Raw genomic sequence first — 26929 nt, forward strand, 5'->3', positions numbered from 1 at the left:
TGTCTGTTTAAAATAGATTCCTTTTGAGCCAGGAAGGGAAAATTTGGCACCCAGTCCTCTAAGCTTCCCAATTTCAAGTAAATGACCTGCGGACATTACGGCCCTGTTATAGCTGATGCTGTGAGAAACTTTGAAAACTATTAGGAAGAGCAACCACCCTAGCTATTCTAATGGCGGGTACTATTTAGCTCCCATATCACTCATGCTCATCTATACTGTTGAGTCCCAGAAGGCAACACCAAGACAAATGAATCTTTCTGGGCCCCTCTGCTTCCAGGCAAGTCACTTGAAGACCTCAGAAAAGAACATCCAAGCTATATAAATCGTTTATTTATCTTATTTTCCTTATCTCCCCATTAGGACATAAATCCCTCAAGGGAGGAGCATTTTATCTGTTTTGCTGATTTATCTCCAGCACCTAAGATAGTGCTTGGCACTTAGAATTTTCTCAATAGTAGTGTTTGGGAGAGTGAGTAAGTGAATGAATGCTTCTATGTTTTCACTAGGACTCTGAGTAGACCCAGGCAGCCTATCTCATGAGAGTGACCTGGCAACAATAGCCCAGATTGTTGTCAACCTCTACTGTGTTTTAGAATGTCAGTGTGGGAAACAACAACATGCCTGACTCCTCCTACCCTTGGCTTGATTTTCTTCTGGGTTTTCCAAATGCCTGCTCTCCACCCAGTCTCAGTGCACAGAAATAAAGAATGGGATTCATTATGTCTTAACAGGCCTGTCATCTTAAACTAGACATAAATTCCTTTCCTTTCCTTCACTGTGCTGTTAATCTGGGTGTTTCGCTTAATTGTTTCATTTCAAGGAGGGATTTTCTGTATGTAGGGTCCGTGGATTTGGATACTTTGGGGGCCCCAAAAATCTTGTTTTTTCCTTCCTTCCTTCCTTCCTTCCTTCCTTCCTTCCTTCCTTCCTTCCTTCCTTCCTTCCTTCTTTCCTTCTTTTCTTCCTTCCTTCTTTTCTTCCTTCTTTTCTTCCTTCCTTCCTTCCTTCCTTCCTTCCTTCCTTCCTTCTTTCCTTCCTCCCTTCCTTTTTTTCTTTGTTCTCTCTTAAAATTCACTTACTAACAATTTATTGAGCCCTACAGAGTGGCTGGCATTGTGCTAGGCACTGGGGAGAAACACAAAAATAAAGGAAACGTACCATTACCCTCAAGCAACACACGGTCTGTTACTGGACCAATAATAATTGCAAGACAATGCGACCGACGGCATTGGAGAAGCTTGTGGAGAGGTATGCCGGCACAGAAGAAGAAACCAATGAGTCTGCCAGGAAGAGTCAGAAAGTCCTCACAAAGGAAGTGACACTCAGGTGTTAGTCTTGAAGCATGAGTGGAAGTGGCAAATTGAAGAGAAGTGAAGGGTTCTGAGACAGAGGGTGAACACAGGGAAAGGTTTCAAGTAATACTCCACATCGCAGAAATCAGTGAGGTGTGCCTGGTGAGAAGTGGGTATGTGGGAACAGGAGATGTACCTGGCACCAGCGCTGCCGGTATGGAGATACTTCTATCAGCCATGCCTTTTTAAATCTGAGCTTTTGTCTATGGACAGTTGATATTCACGACGCATGTTAAGCAAAGGAGCGACATGTTTTAAGAGAGAACGTTGGCAGTAGTGCTGAGGGTGGATTAGATGAGAAAGGAGTAGAGGCAGGGGCCTAGTGCCGTTTTTCAGGAGAGAGGGATAGATTTAGTAGATGTTTAGGAGGAGGAAGTGACACTAACAATAAATGAGGAGAGCACAGATCAGGGAGTAACTATTGAGTTCTGCTGTGAATATGTGCTCGTTAGTCATCCAAGGGAAGATGCTCAGGAAGAAGGCAAAGCTGTATGTCTGCAGCTCCAGAGAAGGGTGACATCTGTGGCATAGATCCAGGAGTCATTCGGGAACAGATGGCATTTAAAGCCATGAGAGTGGGAAGATCATCAGGAGAAGTTCTCAGTGGAAAGGTCTTCGTCATAAGAGTTAAGTTACATGGAGGATACCCATCAAGGGTTAGATGAATTTCATTTCTTTAGATCATATATCTATGGAACTCTAAGACATGTTTCAAGAAATCTGGGAACCCCTGACATTTTAAACAAAACTTTGTTGAAATGTAGCTTTTTGTTAGGACAGAAACTACAGCAGCTTTTACAAAATTCTCAAAGGAGTCAGAGCCAAAAAAAAAAAATGTTAAAACTCATTGTGTTTCAATAAATATTTTGTATGTCCATTATATTTAGGACTTGAACTGAATTAAAGAGAGGCCTGGGTCAGGCTGGAAAATAAGTTTGATATAATTATTTTGTTCTCATTTGATCATTTTTGGGAAAAGAATCCAGGTTCGACCAGGGTTTGGGGGACAGGGGAAAGAGAAGGGGTGAAAAAGAAGAGAAGTTGGTTGAATTCGTGACTTGGTTAGAACTAGTTCATATTTCTATTTGGTTTGGATCAAATCTCCACAAAAGAATACTTCTGATTAAAAGTGTGTTTGATTATATAACAAAAGTAGAGAATTGAAGTAATTGTCTACATGGGTTAAAATTATTACCTTTGTCTTTCTGAATATCGATTCCAGGAATTCTTAAATCACCATTCCTTCAGCTCATTCTCCCCGCCACCATGATGATCTACTACCTCTAGTTTTGTTTCATATTTTGAACTTGATTCAAGTTTCTCACTTGACCATTATAGCCCATAGTCAAGCCTTTCCCCTTAAAAGCCTTCTCCATGTAAAAGAGCTCTCGTTGAAGTTTATACTCTTAATAGAATTTGACTACAGTATAAAAATTACCAATTCTTTTGCACATCAAAGACAGTTTCCAAAAAGACAGTGTTGAAATGAATAAAAGTATTTGCAAATCACTTACTTATTTCATAAGTGCCTAGTATCTTGAATATATAAAGAACTTTACAACTCAGCAATAAAATAGCCCAATTTAAAAACAGGCAAAGGATTTGAATGGACATTTCTCCAAAAAAAAGATGTACAAATGACCAATAAGTACATGAAAAATTGCTCACTAGTCATTGGAGAAAGAAAACCAAAACCTCAACGAGATACCACTTCACACTCATAGGATAACTATTATTATTATTAAATAATAATAATAATAATAATAATAAGTTTGTAAACTATGAAGAAATTGAAACCTTCACACATTACTGACAAAATGCAAAATGGTACAGCCAACTGTGGAAAACAGTTTGGCAGTTCTTCAAAAGTTGAAGATAGCATTACCAGAAATTCTACTCTTAGATATACACTCAAGAGAACTGATAACATATGTCTACAAAAAAAAAAAAAAAAAAAAAAAGACTTGCATACAAATGTTCATAGTGGCATTATTTATAAAAGCCAAAAGGAGAAACAACCCAAGTATCTATCAAGTGATGTATAGTTAAACAAAATGTGGTATATTCTTAAAATGGAATATTATTGAGCCATAAAAAGGAATGAAGTACAGATACATGCTACAACAAGGATGAATCTTGAAAGAAACCAGACACAAAAGCCACATAATGTACAATTTCATTTATATGAAACATCCTCAATAGACAAATCCACAGACACAGAAGATAGATGAGAGGTTGCCAGCGGATGGTGAAAGGGAATTTGGAGGTATGGGTTTTTGGGGGGATGATGAAAATGTTCTGGAATTATATAGTGGTGACGGTTGCACAACATTGTGAATATACTGAAAGCTACTGAACTGCACACTTTAAAATCGTTAAAATGATGAATAATATGTATGTAATATAAATCTTATCTCAAAAAAACTGCAAAAAATTACCAATTTTCTTTGGCTCTACCTCAGAAATAAGACAATCATAGAATTTACAAACTTAAAAAATATATACATTTTCCCCTTTCTTGGTAAAAGTCAAATACTTTCACCCAGGATGAGAATTCCTCGTCATTTTGAGATCAGCAATATTTATCCTAACCCTGTTCAATAAAAACTCAGGCTCATTGCAAACCTCACTTTGTAAATAACTGAAGAAGTGGAGGAAATATTAGCGTGCATTTGCGTAGCGAGTACATTTCTACGATTTGGGATAAACACAATGACAAGGCACTCTATTAAAAGCCTCTTCGAACTCATAAAGAGTTCTTAACTTTTAAACTTCGAAAGCAGTGACAGCGCATAATGGGGATAAGAATCCACACTGTCAGCTTCCTTTCCTGCCTCCATTTCTTCAGCAAGTGAAAGCTGAGTTTGGTCATCGAGGCACTCGGAATTCTTTTGATTTTCACTTTTGGGGGACTGAAATTATTTACGGTTCCGTTTGGAATACCGAGTGCCACCCACTTCCCTGTGCAGAAAGTTTCTGCTTGATCCCCAAGAAAGCTTGTTTTATTTCTATTTGTCTCCATGTCACACAGCATGACGAAGAGGAAGGGCTTAAATTAACTTTTTTAAGACAGGCTGATAACAGTGTTAAAAAAAAACTAACAAAAAATGTCCCAGTCCCAGCAAGATTGTTCGATAACCGTGATGTGGTTAAAAAAAAAAAAAAATTACAAAAATAGGTTTTTCAGAGTAGTTTTCTCTGGCCTTGTGTGCGTGCACCTCTCCCCAATTAACTTTCTCATGGCTCTGTTCTTAAACCAGAATTGGTGGGGTCCAGTACGAAATGAATATGTGCGGCCCCTTGTTCAGGAATTATTAAGAATTTCAAAAAGGCAACAGCAAAGCCAGACACCGAGCAGCTGCACGTGCCTCCACGCCATGGGCTGGTGGAAGAGTTTGATCAGACAGCTCCTCCTGGCTCCCGACTCCACCATCTTGTTCCCGTGATTCAAGGCGAGTCACAAACTCCCAGAAACTCACTTTCCTCGCCTGCAACATGAGGCTGATCATCCCCACCTCTCTCATCGCTGCCAGGACTATTTTTTAAAGTCGCAAACGTCAATACTATTGTTTAACACGTTTTTAATTTCTCTGTGGGAAAGGGAGCACTGTGTGTTTCGACTGGGCACGAATGGCAGGAAAGGCATTTGGTGGATTAAATGTGGGTCCTTCAAAGATGAAAGTAGGGGGGCCTAGAGGGGCTGCTCTCCCTCACGTGCCCAACCTGACACACTTTGCCTCGTTGTGTTTTTATTAGCTTGCATCCTCAGTACATCAGTGGCAAGGGTGATGAAACCGGTGGCAGATTTAACAGCCAGGCAGCTGGGTCACTGTCCCGTGGGTCTTGTTGTCATGCTGAGATCTTAAAGTGACCACGGCTGTTTGGGTTGCTGCTTTCCAAAAGGCTCTGAGAGAGACCACTGAATAGTTAATGGGTGGAAAAGGAAAGGATGAGGCTGTTGCTTGCAGAAAGCACAGAGAAGCTGCTCTGAGAAATCCCAAGGTGGCTGCATATCAAGAACACGGTTCCTGCTGTGGGCAGCTGTGTGTGCGAAGGGCAGCCTGAGGGCTTAAAATCCAATGTCTAGCTGGCGTCGGTCCCCCTCCCTGGGGCTTCGACACTAAAGGTGGGAGCCTAAACCCTATAAACTAAAGAAACCCTCAATGCTATGCAGTGCGGGCTATCATTCCAGTTATCTCGTTTATTGTCAGCGCCCTCAGTGAATAATGTGTTCTAAGGAAAAAAAGAAAAGGAAAGGAGTGCCGAGGAGAGAGAAAACAGGATGACTTATTTCACAGGAAAAATCAACAGGCCCCTTACCTGAAACCTTCTCATGTCCCTTGGGTTTCCTGCTGTTTTCAAACAATTCTGATTGCACTTGAGGAAAAATTTTAAAAAGAATCTGTGAAGAGAAAGCAATGTGTTACATTTTTAAGTAAACATTTTTTAAGAGAGCCTATCTCTGCATTATATTAGATTTGATTGGAAAGTGATTGTGTTTCAGGTCTGGGGAATTTCAGCCAGCCCTGCCTGGGAAGGAACACTGCTGACCCTCTGCAATTTGCAAATTTAGACATTTTTCAGTCACAAGTTGGCTCCATCACTGTGGAGGATTGTGAAGTGGTTCACAAGCTGGGTTCTGGTTTTTACACCCACCCCCAGAGTTGCTAGGGCTCTCTTTCTGAAAAAAAAAAAAAAAAAAAAAAAAAAAAACCTTCAAAAACACCAGTGACTCCTGCAGAGCAAAAATGTCTTGCTCCGGGGTTAAAAATGGCATGACTTAGCCCAGAATCCCAGGGTTCCTCACGTATGTGGCTTTCCGCTGGCCACACACACCTTCCTGCTCACACACCTCACATGTACACCCTCACACACAAAGGGGGCCTGATATTTTCAACCTATGTATATAACGTCAGAAAATGATATGTTATCATCCAAAGACAGGGTCGGTCTGTGCAGGTCTATGCTGGCATTTTTATGATTAATAATCAGTGTGAATGTCCTTTCAGACCTTCCACAGATTATGCAAAAAAATGTAAAGGCATAGTATAATGGTCTGCAGTTATCATTCATAAGACAAATTTTTAAACCACCATCCTGCTAAATAAACTATTTATGCAATTTACAAATCGGGCATCTTTAAATAGACAAGTACATCAAGCAAGATAAAAGGCAGAAGTGGCCTTTCAGCCGTTTATGTATTTAATGTTTGGAATTTTGTTTCAAAATACAATAAGTTTTTCATTTATTTTACTCGCAGAGTCCTTTTCCTTAAAAAAAAAAAAAAAAAAAAAAATCTAGCTTTTGCAGTGTTAAAGTCCCAGGTGAGCTAGGCCTATTTCCCTTTCTGTTACTATGACAACGAAATTTTACCGCAGTCCCAAAGTCCCTTCAGAACTCTCACATCCATGCCTTGAATTAGAACTTTAAAGGAAAAGATATACATTTTCCCCAGGATTTACCAACAAAAATAAGTAAAAATCAGCAATGCTTCCAAAAATTCTATTTTAAAGCAGCGGTTGGTGAGATGCTCTCATCTGACCTTCTGCTTATTTTAATTTTTTTAACAATCACACAAAAGAATTAGAGAGTGCTCCAATTGACTGTATTCAGCACTTAAAAAAAAAAAAAAGAGAAGAAAAACCCCTGATGGAAAGATAAACAGTAAATGATAAAGGAGGAGAAAAGAGGAATTACTCTAGAGCTAAAAATACTTGGCCAAGTGTTCCTGATTCCTAGCTGAGGAGTACAGTGGGGTATGGATTTAGACATAATGGCTGAATATTTTTTCATTATTTTATAACATCTGCTTTTCACGTCTCCATTTTAATCTTTTCTGGGGCAGGAGGTTAGGCGTTGCTTTTTGGGCCATGAAGGCGTCCAGGGTCTCTATCCGAGGGACCTCCAGAATGACAAGGCAGAGAAATTGCTCCCACTGCTTTGTGCGGCGTTCAAATTCACAACCTGCCTCGCTTTCTAAAGTGCAGAGAAATGTCTGCCCATGTCAATCAGAGCACGTTAGAATGCAGACCTGCTTTTAAGAAAAGACGAAGCAGAACTCGAACATTTTATTTTTTCGAGGGGGAACCTCCTTTCGTTTATGCATTCGCAGCAGTCATCCACGGGCCCTGACAACGCAGGGACATGCTCTCGTGCTGTGCTTAAAACTTTCCTTTTTCTCACTTGAGCCTCTCTCTAAACAATAGTCCCCACCCCCATCCCACATTTGCCCTCCAACATCCCATCAGTAATTTACGCACCCCTCAAGAAAATAAATAAAATAAAATAAAATAAAATAAATAAAATAAAATAAAATAAAAAACACTAAATTGAAATCGAGTGCTTTTTCTCACTTACTCCTTGATTTTGGGAAAGTTTTGCCACGACTGGGCTCCTTATGATGCATTCGGTGTGTGTTATACTTCCCCTCACCTACCCCACCCTTCCTCCCAAATGCATCTGGTAAAAACGTTAATGTCCACGAAGCCATTATTACACGACCAGTGTGGTAGGTGGAAAAGTGCAAAGGAGATAAATGTTTACATAAAACCACATTGATTTAGGGAAACAAGGACACTGTTGAAAGGCTTTATTCATTTTAAATTAGGACCCTTAACAGTTCTTTGGGTGGAAAACACTCAATTTTGACTCATTTGCTGGCCTGGAGTCTGAGTTTGTAACCTACACAGCCCCCTGCACACTAAAAATATAACATTCTGTTCACAAAGGCGAAGAAAATGGTGGAGTAAGGATGGAGTGAGCGGAAGGAGAGAGAGAGGGAGAGAGGGAGGGGGGAGAAAGAGAGAATTCTCTTATACTGTACAGTACTTTCAAAAGAAAACATAGCTACTTCTGAATGACTAGCATCAGAAATTATAGCCTGGATATATTATACGAGGACCTAAAAATTAATTTAAAGAAATTCAGGGGCTTACTGACATCTCCAATTTTTGGTCTTCTTTTTACTGATATTTTCTGCCTCCCTCCCCCTGTACCCTTCCACCCGGCATGCCCAGGGGCTTAGTACAGAAGCCTTTACTAGCCATACCAGCCACTGACCATAGGGTAGCTTGCAGGGAACAAATCCCCTGTGTCTAGATCCCTCCAAAGCCAGAGCTGCCTGGAAAATGTCAATTCTCTCCACTCAGAAATGGGAAACCAAAATGAATTACAAGATTCAGACCAAATGTGCAGATTCTCATCAGGATGGAAGTTGTTATTTTCACTTTCTCCAGACAATGTTGACTACATAAATATTATCGCCACTTAGGGTGGTACGCTTTGCAGGGCTGCTTCTGATCTCTTTATTTAACAACTACAGGTTTATCCTTGTTTTATAGATAAAGAGGAATAGAGAGGTGGGCTCTAAATGTGAACTCAAACCCTCAGACTTTGATCTAGTTCCCAGGTCAACTGAGGCAACAGAATGTACCGAACAGCATTCCTTCACTCTACAAATATTTATTAAATGCCGACAGCGTGTTAGTCTTGACCTGCTACCAACTAACGATGTAACCAAGTTACCTCACTTCTCTGGGCCTCCGTTTCTTCAACTATTAAGAGACTTTAACTGAATTATGCCTAGGGTTCCTTCCAACATTAATATTCTATGATTGCAAAGAAAAATATGTAGAGTTCAGAACCCTCTAGAAATGGCTGCCTTGGGGGAAGAAAACACTGAAGACAAAAGACCATGACTTATTGAAGTCCAAGTGTGTATGGGAGTTTTCTGAGAGATTGGTCAAACCCACCGATTTTAGACTGAAAGAAAAATAAACAAGAATAGCTGATTAGTGGGAAATAGGGCATCTTGGCTGATGCTCTTGCCAGAGCTGGTAATATCTTGAAGTTGATGAGCACATTGTTGAGCAAGATGTACCTTCCCTTAGGATCCTTTCTCCCCCCAAGTCAGGAGAAAGTGGCTCAAGAGTATCATAGATCAGAGCCATCTCTGTCCCTGCTTGCCACCCTGTGTGGTCCAGCAGCTGAATGGTACAAGGGTCACAGAGGGCAGGGAAAGAAAGCTTGTCAAATGCCTACTCTGTGCCGTGCTCCCCGCTATGTGCTTGATATATAATGCTTCATTTATTTCTCACAACAAATTTATGAATGACGAATCGTCTCACAGCTAGGAAAAACAAAGGCTTCAAGATTTAAGAAATTTGCCTAAGATCACACAGCTTGTAAGTGACAGAAATGAAGGTTTAAACCTGGGTCTTTGTGGCAAGCTCCATCTGGTGTTCTATGTTTCCTGCACCGATTAGATTGTGGTGATGGGTGCACAATTCCAAATATAATAAAGCCCATTGAACTGCACACTTCGAATGGGTGAACTTTATAGTATGTAAATGATATTTCAGTATAGCTGTTTAAAAATAACACTTCAGGAAACATGGTCTGAAAAAAGCAAAACAACAACAACAACAAAACATAAAGGATTCTGGTTTCTTGGAGAGTGAGAGGACTATAGCTGCACCCCAAGAGGAAAACATTAGATCAAAGGTAGTTGCATGGAGTATGTGCTGCGAAGGTTCTGGGACGATGGCAAACAAGATGGGCACAATCCTTGCCTTCGAGGAGCACACAACCAAACTATTCAAAGTACGCTTCTTCAGATTCTCAGATGAGTCTAGAGACCTCTGAATATGAGTCTGATTACCTAGTCCCCAAGAAATCTCTTTCCTTCCCAATCTCTAGAAATTGGTGCACTCAGCACTGTTCAAGAATAGAATGAAAGCTCGTAGGTGGCTCTAGACATGTGCTGAGCCCATCCCAAATAGAAACTGAAATTCGAACTAGATGCACAAATAGGGTGCAGAGTTCAGGTCTGGTGGCGAGGCAGAGGGGAGTCTCGAAACCACAGGAAATGTAACTACTTAATATTTATGCCAGCTCCTAGGACTATAACCAATGATCTGACTAGTACAAAGCCCAGCATAATAATTCTCCACATTTGTGGAAGAAGCCATTCAATTTACCCTCAATTTGAAATCTAGTGCCTTCTTAAAAAAAAAAAAATACAATACAGAAAATCTTTAAGAAAGCACCATGGAAAGCACAAAATTTTCTTTTAACAAAAAGATTAAATGGGGATGTATAGCAAAAGAATGTAAACTTGGCACTAGTAACTAGTACCATTATGCAGAGCCTTACTCTATGCAAAATAATATGTAAAATACCATTGACTTTGAAACTTAGTCCCTTAAAAAAGTCTAATTCGACCTACCCTGGAAACATCTTCTGCAATGACATGGCCACGTCTATACACCCTCATACTATCCAGGGGCCAAGAGTGGGGTTCTCTCTCTGTTTGCATGATGGCCACATAAGCAGGCTGGATCACCGAAGTCTGAGCCATATACGGCATTAATACAGCCTCACAAACCATATAGGTGTTTAAGGTCTATGTCCATTGATTTTTGAGGAAAACACAATTCATCCAGATTAACTGCTAAACTTCCTTTTCCAGAGTCTTATAAATTAAAATACAATTGGCTTCCACTGTTTGTGAGTGCTTCTGGAAAGAAGATAACCCCTTTCCCTTAAAACACTCTCATATCATTTCTGAGCACTGCCAAATGTAGGGATAGGCTGAATCATAAAATCATATTTGAAAAGAATAGGCAGCTGCTTCTCTTCTCTCAGGATCCTTTCAAGCTTACATCCTTTGGGGAACTAGGCAGAGTGAGGGACTGTGCTAGATGGACACACCCAGGGGGCCATTTTCTCACTCTGAGAATGACCTACATGGCAGCTCACTCTGCTTTACGTGGTAGGAAAACCCCTGAGTGATTGGTCTCCACTTGAGACCGGTAAAAGACACAATGATAATGCTTCATCTTTAATCTGGGTCTTAACTCTTAAATCCTCTTTGAACCTTCCTACAATAGAGAGAACACTTCCCCACCCCCCACCCCCCAAAAGCCTCTAACAGAATCTAAACCCAGGCAGCCCAAGTAAGGTGACAGGCAGTAGTGGGACTAGCCCTGGCCTGATGATGACTTGACCTTGAGAAATCTATTGATTGCTTAGGCATTAGTCCAGGTAAGAAAGGAGCCTAAAGCTCTGCAGGCCTTATAAAGACTCTCACTTAAGTCCATAAAAAATAAGAGACTCTGGGGGGTCAGACTCCCCATTTGTTCTTGCAAACTTGACGATGCGGCATCTGAGGATGCCTCATACTTGAGATCTGCTTGGTAAAATGGTCACAGGCACAAAGGTCCAAGAAGATCCATGGAAAGGGGGGATGATTTAAAACGTTGACTGACTGGTTTCTTTAGGCCTCAATCAAATATTCATTTTTATAAGCTGATTTTCTTATAAATAATTCCTTTATTTATATAATCCCTTAAAAAGTAAATATAAATACATGAAGTGATACATGAATAGATTCTAATCTTCACAGAAATTCCTATGGGAGGCTCATCTGCCGTTAAAGCTTATTCATCTAGAATATTTCAATAAAAGGCCATTTCAGATCCAAAACTTTTAAGTTTATAGATATCTTTTAAGCAATAACTTTTCTTACTTCCAAATATTCTTAGCTTCTAACTTCCCTGGGCTAAAAGACCAATCGTGACGATGATTATAATAAGAAGAAATAAATAAATAAATAAATAGCCCACATTCATTAACATCATATTATTTGCCATGTATGATTCCATTTAATCCACTCAATTCTGAGACTAGGAGAATTAACATCCCCATTTTACTGAGGTGATGAACAAGACTCAGAAAGGTTAGATGCCTTTCCAAGGTCAAACAGCAAGCAGAACGGCTAGGAGTGGAACTCTGGTTTGTATGACTCTTGTAAAAACATCGCCTAAGCAGGGGCTTAGCCGAGCTTCTTTGAAAAAAAGGTGGACACTTTGCTTAGCAGCTCTTTGTTTCCAGGGGCTGGGCCGCATTGACCTACCTGGAGGGTCACGTCATGTCCTACATCTCGCTCCCCGGAAATGAGACTGGAGTCACTCTTCATGTCACAAAATGAAACAAGCAAGCAAACGAAAATGTCTTTTGCTCCTACCAGGGTCTGCATCCTCTAGAAATTCTGTGGCTATTTTGGACTGCACAGAGGAAGACAAGTAAGTCTACCAGATATTTGGAAAACAAGATGTCTCAAGAACCTACATGGTCCAAAGAAGGCATGGGCAAAACAGCCACAGCCCTCCGCAAAAAGAATGTAAAAATCACTTGAGTGGGTGAGGAAGATTCAAGGACACGTTGTCCATCAAGATGATGAAAAAAAAAATGCTGGAAGTCAGATGTGTAACATAAGGAGTTGAATTAAACCTTGGAAAACATTTTTTGAGAAAGAAGTCACCAAGGCTAAATTTTGAAAGCATTACCCAAGGGACAGAGGAGTCTCTTACATTGGAGTTTTTTAAATAGACCATCAAGTTAATTTCTTTGGCAGCAGAGAATTTCAGTCTTATAAGTGGCAGCTCATTGGAGTGTTCCTACAAAGCCATTTCCCCATGTCAAGGCTTCTGAAATTATTATTATTTCTTTTTTTTTTTTTTGCTTGTTTAATATTTATTGTTAAAAATAGGACCTTTAGTTCTTCTTTCCTCTGTAACATGGCTTCCTAGGCCAGTACTGAGGAATAGTTAGTTATTTGTACAAAATGTCTGGGTAAATGCCTGGTACCTAGCAAGTTTGTTTGGTCACCTTTCACCGTGCATGCTTATGCCCCTCTCCTGAATTGCCCCTTCTCCCACATCACGTTTTCCATACAAAATTACCAGAGGGAATCACAACAAATTCAAATCTATTCTCTCTCTGTACTCTTTATCTCTCTAATGTTAATATATATTCTACGTGAAGCTCTTTCCTTAATTTTTAGGGAGAGAATTTTTTTTTTTAAAGATCATGTAATTAATCCAGTACAACAGATCGCAAGAAAAGAACAACAACAATTACAAAAAGATGGTGGGACTAAACTCTCATCACTGTTTTCAGTAAACTACGGTCAGGCCAGATAATTCAGAGCTACAGACACTCCCTCTGGCTCCTACCTGGCAACAGGCCCCACCAAATCATTTTCTATTCGGCGTTCACATCAATTATGAGCTCCTGGAAGTGGCATTTCAGTTTGGCAAAAGCGCCTTCGTTACCAAACACACAGCCTCTGGAGTAGGATCTGCGGCATTCAGTCAGGCACCAGGAGGCAGCGACTCCCCCCACTGTGTAATCTGACTCCATATTGATAGACTTCATTTCAAAGCCATTTCATGATTTCTTCTAGAGAGAATGTCTCCCAGAGCTCAAGCGGCAAGCAACCGACTGTAAACAGTCACTGAGGTGCAAAAACAAGGAGGCCACTTTGATTCTCCACTTATTTTTGACTAGCAACTCACTACAGTTTCTGAGGACCTGGGGTTATAGATTGAGATTTTTTTTTTCCTTCTGTATTCAGACACATCTTCACTCTCCTGAATTCCATTACTTGGCACCATGAAGCTCGCTGGGAGAAAATCTCTAAGGAGAAGTCCTTGTTTCTGCACTCCGATGAAAATCTAACACCATTAATGAAAATAATAATTGAACTCTTTGGACTTGAATTGGAATGAAACACAACACTAAGATCATGTTTGTAATTCCAATCGTCCTCATGAAATGTCTTTGGAGGGCTCTGTGCAATGTGCAGTTTCTTCTTTTTCTTTTTTCTTCTTCTTTTTTTTTTAACCATATTCTTTTTTCTTTCTTTTTTTTTTTTTTATCCTATCCTTTCCTCTTTCTTCTTATCAAGGAAAGAGAAAAAGACTGAGTGAAACTGAACATGTTACAGACTGACTTCAGGAGACATCTTTCAGTGAGACTTCAGAATTAGAATACAAATCTATTTCCCTTTCTAATGCCATGACTACTCGGGTGAAGGAGAGAAATGAAGTTATTAGCCAGCCATCAGCTTAATGGGTCCTTACTGTCCTATTTCCTTAGCGCCCCTTCTCCCCTTCTGCTGCCTTCTCCCCCTCCCCACCCCCTGTCACAGGCCCTCCCCGCGAAGCTCATCTATGCTAGGCTGAGCAGTGAACACCAATTACACCAAGAGCCCTTTGCCGCTGCCTGGTCCGCTGGTTTTACTGTTTTGCCAGATGGTTGAGGCCAATGTGTAAAACTCTCTACCCTACCATTAATTCATAACTCGGTAATAACTTTCCCACGGCTCCAGGAAATTGAAATGAAGTGCAAATGTGAATATTTGGAAAGGGAATCAAGGTTGGATAACTCTTTTACACCTGCCAGAATAGATACCAGTCAGACAAAAAGGCACCTCTCTTTACACAGGCTGGAATGCTACTTTCCCCAAACTAGGCAGACCGATTCAATACGCAGTATCAGATAAAGTGGCAAACAAAGTTCAGAGCCTGGGCTCCTCCTATCATTGCTTTTTCTCTGCAGTTTTCAGCTTTATACCTATTGCACCTATGGGTCCATTTACTAATGACCTTGAGATTGAGCATCTATGTAATTTTCTATTCTTCTGACAGAGTTTAGATTAGCAGATATGAGTGCATTCTCTTGCTAAGACAGGACACCATCCAATGTTTGTTAGCATCATTAAACTAAAACTGACTTTTCACCTGCTCCCATACCATATGCAGCTGCAAATTTTTAAATTAAACTATGAAGCCATGCATAAATTTACATATATTACAGACTAGCCTCTCCATTTAACATGCAAATGTACTCCAATGTTTCAGAACACCTTCTGTCGCTAATTAATTTGCTGAATTATAATTAGACTAATCCTGCATAATTAATAAGCACAGATTTTTTTTTAATTTGTAAGCAGCTTGAGGAGATCATTCACTTCCTTCTATAAACTGCTAAGTAAGTGTTAAAAAAAATCTGGAAAGAACATGTGTGAAAAGGTATGTTTGATGTCGCATACAAACTCAAACTAGCGTGGAAGATACAGAAGTCAGTATTGATAAAGGTACATGTTTGAAGCCAACATTCAAACAATCAAAAAAATTACATTCAGAGGACGGGGACTAATTCTCCCTTTGTCTCCTTGTATATAGTGTTTTATTCTTTGCCTTCTATCCGTGGGATCTTCCAAGATCACAGAGGCGGGAGAGGATTAAAGTAACCGTATGTTGTATTAGAAGAGATAATGATATTAACACTCCACTGTATATCAAAACACTCTGTGCATGCTGGGTGCTTATAAGCTCCTTTGATGGTATTTGGAATCATTTTCATTTTGGCTGCCAGAAACACCCGAGATGCGTCTAGTGGAAACAATTACGTTCCATTAGTACTGTATCCATTCCATAATGATTACAATGAAGGGTTCCTTTTCAAAGCTGAGGAGTCGAGTCTCCAAGAAACGTATGCATCTGTGCACTTGAAAATGTGAAACTATATAGTTTTACGACCAAGCAAGAAGCTGAGTTTTGACCTGAAAAATAAACCCAATCAGGAGAGCTCAAGGTATGGGTGGATGACTTCTTAGAAAATTTGAAGTAAGTTGAGAATCTGGAAGGCTCGATGTAAGCTTAATAGGATAGTCATGCGAATTGAGAACAAATATAGAAAAAGAATGTTGGAAATGCATGTCTTGGTAGGAGAAGTTCTGAAACCTTCAAAGAGGAGAAATGTAATTCTAGAGAAAATACAGATCTCCTTGGCCCTTCCGCTCAGTAAAATCTCTAATATCAGTGGACAAAAGATTGTTAGACCAACAAGGTAGAGGCACTTGAAATGTGCCTGGCTTTCTATCACTGCAATCTGATTTTTTATACTGACTCTATAGAAACTTCTTCTGAGGAATGGTAAGTGATTTTCCCATGTTCATCACCATACCAAAAACACTTTCTCACTCCTGGCCAGCATTTTTTTTTTTTTTTTTTTTTTTTTTTGACAAAGCTAGGACATAAGCTAGCTTGGGAGTTGAGAAGAAAGTTAAAAAGATCACTAGCACCTCAGAGGCCTATGGCTGCAGCCGGGACCAGAACTGAGATGCCAGGGGTCGAACTGAGAGAGAGCTTCTGCTTCTGCCCTGAGGTGCATTCTCCCTGGACGTCTTCTCTTCTCTTTATGTGGAAGGAGAACCTGAGGCCTCTATCTCCTGTGGCTATTAGCAGTGACTAACCAGAGTGAGAAAAGTATGTTGAAAGCACCTGGAAAAAGCTGCAACAATTTTTCTGAACTAAGCAACGTTATTACTTGGAGAATTTGAAAATATAAGACATTTGGACAGTTTTTCTGAGTCCAATCTTAATCTTTGCCTTTAGAACCCATCTGAAGAGATTAAGTAGTTCAGGACAATTTTTAAAAGCCTATAAGAAAGTGAGTTTTCTATGCCTTTTGTAGTTACTCAGAAGGAACATAACAGCAGCTGGAATAATAATACTAATAAGAGGTGAAAATTATTTTTTTTTTCAAAAAATATGTGAATGGCCATGGTAATCTTTAATAATGTCTCCACTTTTCAAGAAAAATCATTCTAATGTTTTGAGCTTGTCTTTCAGATTGCATACCCCATTTTGAATGGTTATAATAGGAAACCTGGTTTCTCTATAGTCAGGGAATGTGTGCAGGTCTATTTTTCAAAAGCAAAAAAGTGCTTACTGGTTAAACTCAGAGTCAAAGAGAGAGTCTCCTTCTTCCTCCCGTACAGTGTTGGGCTGAGCTCCCTACACGTTATCTGGAGCAGAGCTTAGAGATGGAAAGAACCAGGTGGCCCATTCAAGTCCCACGTATTGACAGGCAAGTGGTTTGGTTTGGGTTTGAGGTTTGTTTGGTTTTTGTTTTTTTGGATATTTTCTTCAGCTTTCCCCAGTCAATTTCAAACTCCGCACCAGTGCAAAAGAGTAGAGAGGAAGCCATTGCGATCCTTATGGAGTTGGCTTTTGAGAAATTCCTGACAGATTATTAGGAAGAAAGAGGAATGGTTTTGTGGCATTTAAACACTAAGATATAAAGCAATTAATTAACAAATCCACATCTTTGGCTAAAGGGTTTTTATCCTCACATGTGCATTCCAGGAAGTTTCTCTTATTTTATTTATTGGCAGGAATATTTTCCTCCATGAGCATTCTAGTTTATGCTTATAATTCATTCTCTCTCCTCCCCTCTTTCTCTCCTTTCTTCCCTCTCTCCCCAGTTCCCAAATTCAAGCTGGTATGTTGCGCTCTTTAAGGACTTCATGAAAGTTGATGAGGGGAGGCGAGCTGGGAAGAAGGGGTGACCAAAGGAAAGAAACCAAGATGATAATTACATCGAAGCTCTATTCCATTTGAAAAGTATGACGGCTTGCCTCCACTCTAGCCACGAAGACCCATATTCACAGCTAATGTAACCTTCATGCCAAAAAGGGAAAAAAGAAAGAACGTGTAACCTGACAGGTAGCAGGTGGTACATATGGAATTATCATTGGCTATTAACACCAGGTCGGGTATCATATTAGCCACTTTCAGACTGCATTTGCCAAACCCACATAAAAATTTAAAACCAGGTATTTCAATATTCTGTCGCTGCCTGAACAAAACAGATTTTCGTGTATTACTTAATAGTAGAGTCAGCCGGCTTTCATTAGAATTCTTTTTTAACATTTTGCTAAACCTAGTTGATATAAAAGAAAAACTGGGACAAAAATCAGGTCAAGAATTTGAAACAAAAGGCATTCAGATAAGGCTAATAATATTCCAGTATTGTCAGCTTAGAAGACTATTAGTTTAATTTAATCTCAACCCAATCCCTGTATCTACATGAGGTTCCAGGAATCAGTGATTATTTCTAATTGTTTCCTTTTTTTTTTTTTTCATTCAAACTTTATTGATTCTAATGCCTCTATAGGAATCACTAACTTTTTGGAGATTTCCAAATTTTATTACCAAAAATGAAACCTTCCTTTTAAATACCTTTGAAAGATTTCATCTGGTTTACTTTCTTTGATTTTCTGCAATACCACTGTGTTTTGAACTAACCCTCGCTATCTCACAGAGGTCACTAACTAGTCAGCTGTCATTTCACCCATGAGCAGATAACCAGAATCTTTTCTTTAATTTTCCCTTTAAAAACCTGAGGCTCCAGAAAAAAAAAAAAAAAAAGTCTCATGATGGAACCCGAACCCATGTAGACCCGAGCTCCCCACTGGGAACAGAAGTAGTCCCTGGGCACTTCTGAGCCATCCTATTTTCTAATCTTTCTCTTCCATCCCATATCCTATTGATTCTCAGGAATATGCTCGATGACTAGAACAAGGTGAGAGTAAACCATTCATTTTTCATTCGAAAAATGAAGGTTAGGCATAAATCCTCCAACCCCATTTAAGTTACTGAGATTTCTCACCCCAGGTTCAAAGAAAGGCTAAATGTGAATGGGGCAGATTCACGTGATGTTTATAAGTCAGCCCCAGTTTGCTTAAAACAAGACCCCAAGTTCATTTTAAGATTTCGAAACTCCTTGACTGAGCCTAGCTGAAATCTAGTTTTCCAAATAATGTCCAAACGGATGAGATTTTTTTCCTTCCTTTTTAACCTGGTTTTATGTTACACAGTGTTTTACAAGTCCGGGCCATTTCTAATGATTAAAGTTGATTTTAGATACTGGTTTCTTCCCTTCATTAAATGAGATATATCCTTAAAGCTTGACACAGTAAAATATGTGCTATACAGCATGTTCACTTGAGACTATATAATTAGGATGGCTCAAATAAAGAAAACCTTTCTTGAGAAAAAGATTGTGCGAATATTCAATATCTACAAAGATCCCAAACTTTAAAATAGCTCAACCACCCATTTCCTTTGACAGAACAGATATCATTATTGCATCGACACACACACACACACACACACAACACACACACACACACACACACACGTAGCACAAAAAACGTAAGTTGTGTCTAGTCCCCCAAACTCAGTACTGTTGGCTGTCTTATCCACCGAAATGCCTTTGAAATAGAGCTGATAAACCAAATGAACCATAGCAAGTTCTTCTTGGAATGTGGCAGAGAATTAAATAAAAGACTAAAATTTTAACATCATGAGGGAAAATAAATGCCTGGATAGGCAACACACTCCATATCAAATAACTTGAAAAAACTAGAGACTTTTTTTACCCAGACTCAGTAGCCTTCCCTGCCATGGAGTCTAAAGTTCTGTCCATTGTTTCTCCCCATGCAGTGGGTAATGGCACATAGCCATTAAAGAAAAAAAATTACTTCCCAGGGGAAGCCAGCAGCTGACCTGGAAGTAAAACATCTCCGCCCTTCACTCTGAGGCCACAGAGCCTGTTCTGCTTTCTCAGAGAGCTGCCAGGACTCAAATGAGCAGCAGGACTGGGTCCAGGAGCATGGGAAAGCGATGGCCACAGCTCCCTGGGGAAGACGCACAGAAGGTCGCGCGGCCATGCTGGGAGAAAAGCAGCTCTGTCCAGCCCGGCATTCTCTGCCGACTCGGACACCAGGGATCCGATGTCAGCCTCTCCCTGTCAAACCCATGGACAGGACCGCCCACCACCCCCCCCCAGAAGTGGCCCACAAATGCCTCTGGCAACACCATCACAAAGAAGTCACCTTGTCTCAGGCATGAGTCAGAATCTGTTGGCTGCTCATTCATCTAAATTGAAGTTATAAGCCCACCACTCGTCTTGGTAGAATCCGGCCTCGGAACACAACAGAACCTGAAAAGTCAGGCCCATTTTTTTCACCATCCCTCAGGTTGCCAAGGTGATTCCAACAAAACTATGCTGAATAAACAGCTAGGCAACCATTCCATCTCTAGAGTACTTTATTTAGAGAGAGAGAGAAAAGAGAGAGAGAGATTTCACCAGTCCCAATAACTTGACCGCTTTAGGGTTTTTTATTTTGATAATACATACAGGTACTGAGCTGACCAAATCGTATTCCCACCTCCCTGCTTTGTTATCCATAGTCTTGAGTAGGGGATGATGGGTGCATTTTTAGTTCAAATTTGATATAAGTCAACTGAAAGGCCCAGTGATCTTTCACACTTTGTCCTAATCTTTATTATTTTATTAGAAATACATTGTCTTGAGACTAGCCAAGATTAGAATAATCACACCTTTTTGTGTGTGTGAATAAAACTAAGCAAATTGACTTTTATATTACAATTTAAAAAAACAAGTGATGAGGTAGTTCAGTAGACTGGTTTTGTTCTTAACTATTTTAACCTGGGCTAAGTGTTTACCCATCTTCTAATGAGATGATTCATTGAAAAGTGAAGATAAATGTCATCTACTTTTCACATGATCTCTAAAATTAATCTCCCATGTTTACGTTAATACCGATAATATAATGTAGGAGGCAGTGTGACCCAGAGGATGAAACTTAAGAGTAAGGAGATCCTGTTCAATTACTGTCTATATTACTGACAATATTTTCACCTCTCTGTGTTTCATTTGCCTACTGTCGCCCCTCAGACATGTTCCCTCACATATCTTTCCTGTAAAATTGGGTAATACCTCTGAGAGATGCTGGGAGAATTACTTAGGTGCTTTGGGAAACAACTTAAAACACCTTTTAGAACTTTCCTGTGAAAGAACAGATATTGTTAATATCCCAACCACAGCATCAGCTTTCTGGTAAATAACCATGACACATTTTGTCTTCCTACTCAGTTAGAAACAATCTCATGCAGGTGATCCTCTACCCAAAGGGTTCCGCTTATTTCCAGAGCATAAATTACACAGGAGGGCGCGACGGAGAGTAATTAAGTCGCCAAGTTAAGACGGGATCAATGCTTACACTTTAGAGGTTAAACCAAGAGCTGATTACATCAGCAAGGAATTCATGTCCTGTATTCAGCCGTAAAATAAAGTGGGAGTTCTGTGTTTGGTGTCTGAGACATCTCTCGAAACACTAAATCAATTTAATATCAATAATTGCCAGATATATGCTAGATTAAATGAACCAACACAGATAGCTTTGTTCACAGAGAAAACAGGGCCAAATGGCTTTCATGAGCATGACTAATCCCAAAGTTCTGCGGTTTGGTAATCAGATGTCTAAGCCTGAATTTTGACTCTGGCAGTCTATAGTTTTGATACAAGACAGTATAGTTCTAGCTACCCTATGGTTTTAACATACAGGTGGAATTTCGGAATGGCAAGGTGACATTTAAGCGCCCATATTATTTATAACTGTGCCCATTGGTGCTTGGAGACACACCAGACACAGAGAAAATAAGGAACTTGCTCTCCACTCTCCAGTGGAGGGCCGAGACTTTTTCCAGACCTGTTTCTGGGGTGCTCTGGAAACACCTGCTTTGGCCTTGGGGAGACAATCTTACTGGTGGTTTCAAAAACCAGGCCTGTTTTCACAGTTTTCCAGCAGCCCTGTAACGCTGGTCATTTTTCTATTGTTGCAATTACGGGACCTAGTAGGGCCCTATAACTTAAAGAACTGGTAGTATTTTCACCTCGGCCCCTGAGAATATTTCCCCTTGCTGGAAATTTTGGCATATCTTCTCTCCTTGTAACACTCAATTTTGAAAAGTCAAATTTTACCCCTAAATAATCATGTGAATTTCAGATTTCCTCTCAGGCTCTCTTAACTAGAAAGGAATGAGTTTTCCAGAAACTCAGGGATGTGTGACATGGGCCGAAGAAGACCATCGGGGACCTGTGAGGGTGAAAACAGGCGGCTTGCCAGGGCCTGGGTTCCACCGCAGACACTGGGCGCTTTCGCGGCGGGCCTCGCCGACGAACAGGGCCCCTGGCGAGCACTGGAACCCTGCAGAGGGGCCTGTCGGACTTCACCTCTCTCAATTCTGAAGTCTACACTCTCCTCCTAACCCACCATTACATCACTTCAACCAGTCTTTATGAATACACTTCATCAGCTGCCTTTTGAAGTGTGTGTGTGTGTGTGTGTGTGTGTGTGTGTGTGTGTGTGTGTGTGTGTGTCAACTGCCAGAAACACAGAATTGTTCTTCAAGGCCTAATCACTGGGTGGCCAAACCTCTGGACAGTCTCTTTTGGAGGTCTGTGCAAACCTAGGGTCAGAGCAGCTGCCTCTGAGTCACAATGGGCTGCGGGGCCCCAAATCCCTTCATAGTAGGTCTGGGGAAAGGGAGAAAATATGCAGCTTTCATTTCTATGATACAAAAGGAAAAAGATTTTTTTTTGCATAGCCCTTATAGTTCATATAAGGAATGCATTTTAAAGACAAGTATGAGGATCCCTATACTTTGGTTTTAAAATGCACAGCCTCTAATGATAAATGTTTCTGAAGTGTAACTGATATTTGCAGGTACTAGACAATTCCTTGCAGGTTCTACTCTCCTTTGCTCTGTATGTGTGTGTGTACATGTGTGCATACACCTGTGTGCACGTTTATTACAATTATAGTGGTTCTGTTACTTTCCAAATTTACATGATTGCAAACTATTTCTCACCTCTACGCTAACCCAACTGATGTTCTCAGGAGACTTGACCCAAATGTGCAGTCAGCTCAGAGGGGTGAGAGAGTTGTCAGTCCTTTTACTGGACGCTAGGACCACCAGGTGAGGGCTCCATGTCCCCAGGTACCAAGCGGCCACAATGCTATGTATGATGAGAACCTCCTCATCCTCTCCATATGGTTGCCTAGTCAAGGGTTTCTGTGAATTTCCTGGGACTTAATGAAAGGCAGGCTGGCCCGGCCAAGTGTAGATGCTACTGCAAAAGGAAAATATTCAGAAAACATCGCATCGGGCCTCCGAAGTCTCTCCTCTCCACCCCCCGCCACCTTCCCTGTCTTTCTAGTGTTCTTCCCAAGTCCTACTAAGAAACAATATACTATTGCTTGGATTGGTTGGTGATCAAGTCTTAGGAACTAGCCCGGAGGTAGAGAGGTAGAGAGAACCTATGTCCCTGTGAGTTGAAAATCAGTCTTCGCATCTTGACTTTGACAAAGGGAACGTACTCTTTCTCTAGGCATCACCTTCTCTGATTCAGGGCATTTATTTAGTCAGGAACTCTGCATTGGTCCCACTTTCCATCATGCTCATCGATTCTTCCCACATGTTTCATTTTGTGAAAGTTGAGGCATAAAGACTAATGGCCAGCTCGGAGAGGCAGGAGTGGTTTCCACATTTTCAGGCTGTTTCCTAAGAGATTGTATCATCATTCAACCCAGGTAATAATCTATTATTTCATAGCAAGAGTTGAGAAGTACACTAAAAAGTTCTGTTTATCACCTTTGAAGCAATCTAAATTCATCAAACTACACAGAAGCTATGAAAAGAGCATATCCAACCGATCAGATTATCTCCTGGAACCAAGAAGGAAGTCCAAACAATCTTTTAGGGTCAGAAAAAAGTTTAGAAGTCTCAGGATTCAGGATTCAGAAAACAGAAGAGAATTTCAGGACTACGACAGCTGGGTTTGAGTGCCACCTTGACCGGACTGCACTATCCAGTTATTTAACCAAACGCTAATCTAGGTGTTGCTGTGCCGGTATTTTGCAAATGTTGTTAACATCTACAATCAGTTGATTTTAAATAAAGGAGATTACCCTTGGTAGTGTGGGCAAGACTCATCCTGTTAGCTGAATGTTATTAGAAGCAAAAACTGATGTTTCCCAGATAAGCAGTTTTACCTCAAGATGACAGTATCAGCTCCTGCCTGAATTGCCAGGCTGCCAGCCTGCTTTATGGGTCGTGGACTTGCCAACCCCAACCCCACAACTATGTGAGCCAATTCCTTAAGACGCCTTAAAATAAGTAAAATATATGTGTGTGTGTATGTGCATATATGTGTGTGTGTATACACACAGATTTTATATATATATAGCCTCCCATTGGTTTCTCTCTAGAGAGAACTTCTGTTATTATAGAAACTTGAAGATACAAAAGAACCCAACAGTAACAAATAGTGGGCACTTTTCTTCCTGGGTGGAGAACTCATGGGTGAGTCGTCTACTTCTTAGTATACATTCAACCTTCTGGGGACTTTCTTGTCCACTTCTTAGTATACATTCAACTTTCTGGGGACTTTTTTTCTGGAGTTTAAAGAGGGGCAGGGAAAGGAAGAAGAAATAGTATATCTGATGCTATAGCCTTATGACACCTATCTTTGCCTATCAGACTGAGAAGTACTCAAATGGAACCTAATTCCTAAACAAAGCAAGTTTACATGATATTGTTATTATTATGGCCCAGCTATAATTAAAGTGTGTCAAGTACTGTGAGTTTTTTTTTCTGCTCTTAGAAACTCCCTATTTTTCCAGAAGGGTTACATAACTCTGATAAGAAAACCTTGTCAAGATTAAAACCTGGCTTGCATTGCTTCAGGAAAAGCTCAGAATGTATTTACTCCATTCAATGGAAATAGAAAAATAAGGAATCTTGCCCAAAAGGAAGAAGGCTTGTTCCCTTTTCTTCAGGAAACTGCAGCCAAACTTTAAGAAACTGTCAGAAATGGGTTTTCCCTAATTAAAAGGGAAAAGAAATGGGTTAGAGTCTGGTTGGGGTGAATGTTACTCTTGAGGGCAAATTTGGTCAAGAGAATTTTTTAAAAGCACAGCTAGCATGATTCCTGAGACATTTACCCTGCTTTCTTGGGGCTGTTTGGTATCTCAGTGAACACGCTGAATTTCCACATGCTACAGGAAGAGAAGAACCTCTTAGAAACCTGGTCTTTAGGAATTTAAGCTTACCTGTGAAAGAAAGTAAGAAAACTCACAGAGACCTTTCATTTGCTCCCATCTGACACATTCCAGCATGGAGATGGAGGGTGGAAATGAACTAGAGGACCTTCTCCACCAGGAAGTAGATGAGGCCAAACTACAAGCAGACCAAGAACTAGTCCCTGCTTTCCAAGATGAACCTGTTACATGGGAGTATGGGTTGCCCATATCATACAGAGCCATTAGTGAGATGCCTCCAAATCAACACTCAACACATAAGAGCTGTTAGTATTACTACTATCAGTTCAAAAATAACTGTGCAGAGAGAGTTCAGTTGAAAATGATACACCTACCTAGTGCTTCCTGCATGTTGACCAGGGATCGATCTACTTGTATTAATTCACTGGAATGTTCACAATGATCTTGTGAGATATGCAGCATTTGTATCCCCATTTTGCACAGAGGGGGAAATTGAGGTATGAAGAGGTGAAGGTGCTGACACGAAGCCGCACAGCTCTCGGAGGGTGGAGAAGAGGTGAGAGCCAGGCATCCTGGCTCCGGAGCTGAGTTCCCTACCGTGCTGGTCCAACTCTCATCAGGAGGAGAAGTGATCACATTTCTTTTTTTAAGTCTGAAGCATTTTATCAGGATCCATGGTGACTTAAAGCACTTAATACAATGCTTATTGAGAGTAGACACTCAATAAAGCTACTTATTGTATGGTTATTGTGTTTTTAAAGCAAAGAACTTCTCCATTTGATATTTATTCACTTTGTTATTTTGTTCCTTTCTATTGGGTACTTCTCTCCTGCTTTTAAAACAGTATAAGTTCTACCTAGCTCTCAAGGCACACCCACATGTCAGCTCCTATAAATCTTGATCCTTTGGTCCACAGCATTGCCCCCTCCTCAGCATATCTATACACAGGTCCTCCAGGAGGTTTAACAGTTCCCTTCTCCTCCCCTCACTCCAGCCACTAAGCTCCCAGGCCTTATCCAGATCCGGATAATTAGTGAGAAGAGGAGCAATAATGGAGACACTGTGTTATAAAGAGCCAGGTATTCAAGAGAGGGTGTGTGTGTGTGTGTGTGTGTGTGTGTGTGTGTGTGTGTGTGTGTAAGAGAGAGAGAGAGAGAGAGAGAGAGAGAGAATTTAGAAGAATGGAGGATGAAGAATAGGGATATAGACTTCATGGTAGCTGATGGTGGGAGAGGCATGGAGAAAAAATAATGAGGCAAATCTTATGAATTAAATTCCTTTTAATTGCTTTAGCCTTCTTTGAAAGATGCCGCGAAAAAAAAAACCTAAAATTACTTTTAGCTACTGAAACATTTGAGTGTGACAGTGTACTGAGACAGGTACACACGGCCTTTTGGTTTATTCAGACCACACCTTGGAGTCTCGTCCAAGATCAAGCGCACTTCTGACTGCACTTCTTATTTGGTTCTTAATCTTACACTGACTCATGTTATCTCAAATAGTGTAGTAAACAATGTTTGGGAAGACCTGGGCCAGAGCCCCATTACTTCATAGCTGTGTGACTTTAGGGAAATCACTGAACTGGTCTGAGCCTCACTACTAGTATCTTACTGTTAGAAACAAGTAAGACAATATCCGTGAAATGTGCTGGGAACCATAAAGACCTGCATAAATGTTACCGACACTCAGCGCCTAGCAGGGACTCATTAAAATCTTGTTGATTGATTAACTGATTGATTAACTCTGGTTAGCTTTCTCAAAAGTTTCCTCATTTAGTTGAAAAGTGGGATAGCTACGTAAGTCAAGCAACATCCAAGAAAATCCACTTAGGGCTTTACAGCAGCCTTGTCCAAGGGATTTTTAAGTTTATAAATTTACTTGCAAACAAACCTCTTTCTATTGCTCAATGAATTCACTTTGGTTGGGATGATGAAATTTTTCAGAAGAAACGAGAATTTCATTTTGGCTAAGTGCACGTTTGAGGTTGGAAGGATTTGGATTCCAAAAATCT

At 40.4% G+C, this 26929-nt stretch overlaps 1 protein-coding gene across 2 annotated transcripts in view; it reads right to left on the reverse strand.

Annotated features, from left to right (window-relative positions):
- EBF2 (EBF transcription factor 2) overlaps positions 1 to 26929 on the reverse strand; it is a 179869-nt gene that overhangs the window by 47721 nt on the left and 105219 nt on the right. For both annotated transcript variants that reach the window (XM_016148163.2, XM_016148165.2), the window contains exon 7: positions 5673 to 5754. In XM_016148163.2, coding sequence (XP_016003649.1) covers positions 5673 to 5754 — 82 coding nt within the window. The remainder of the gene's footprint in view (positions 1 to 5672; positions 5755 to 26929) is intronic.

The sequence above is a fragment of the Rousettus aegyptiacus genome, unplaced genomic scaffold (genome assembly GCF_014176215.1).
Source record: "Rousettus aegyptiacus isolate mRouAeg1 unplaced genomic scaffold, mRouAeg1.p scaffold_m13_p_16, whole genome shotgun sequence".
NCBI classification, from domain to species: Eukaryota; Metazoa; Chordata; class Mammalia; order Chiroptera; family Pteropodidae; genus Rousettus; species Rousettus aegyptiacus.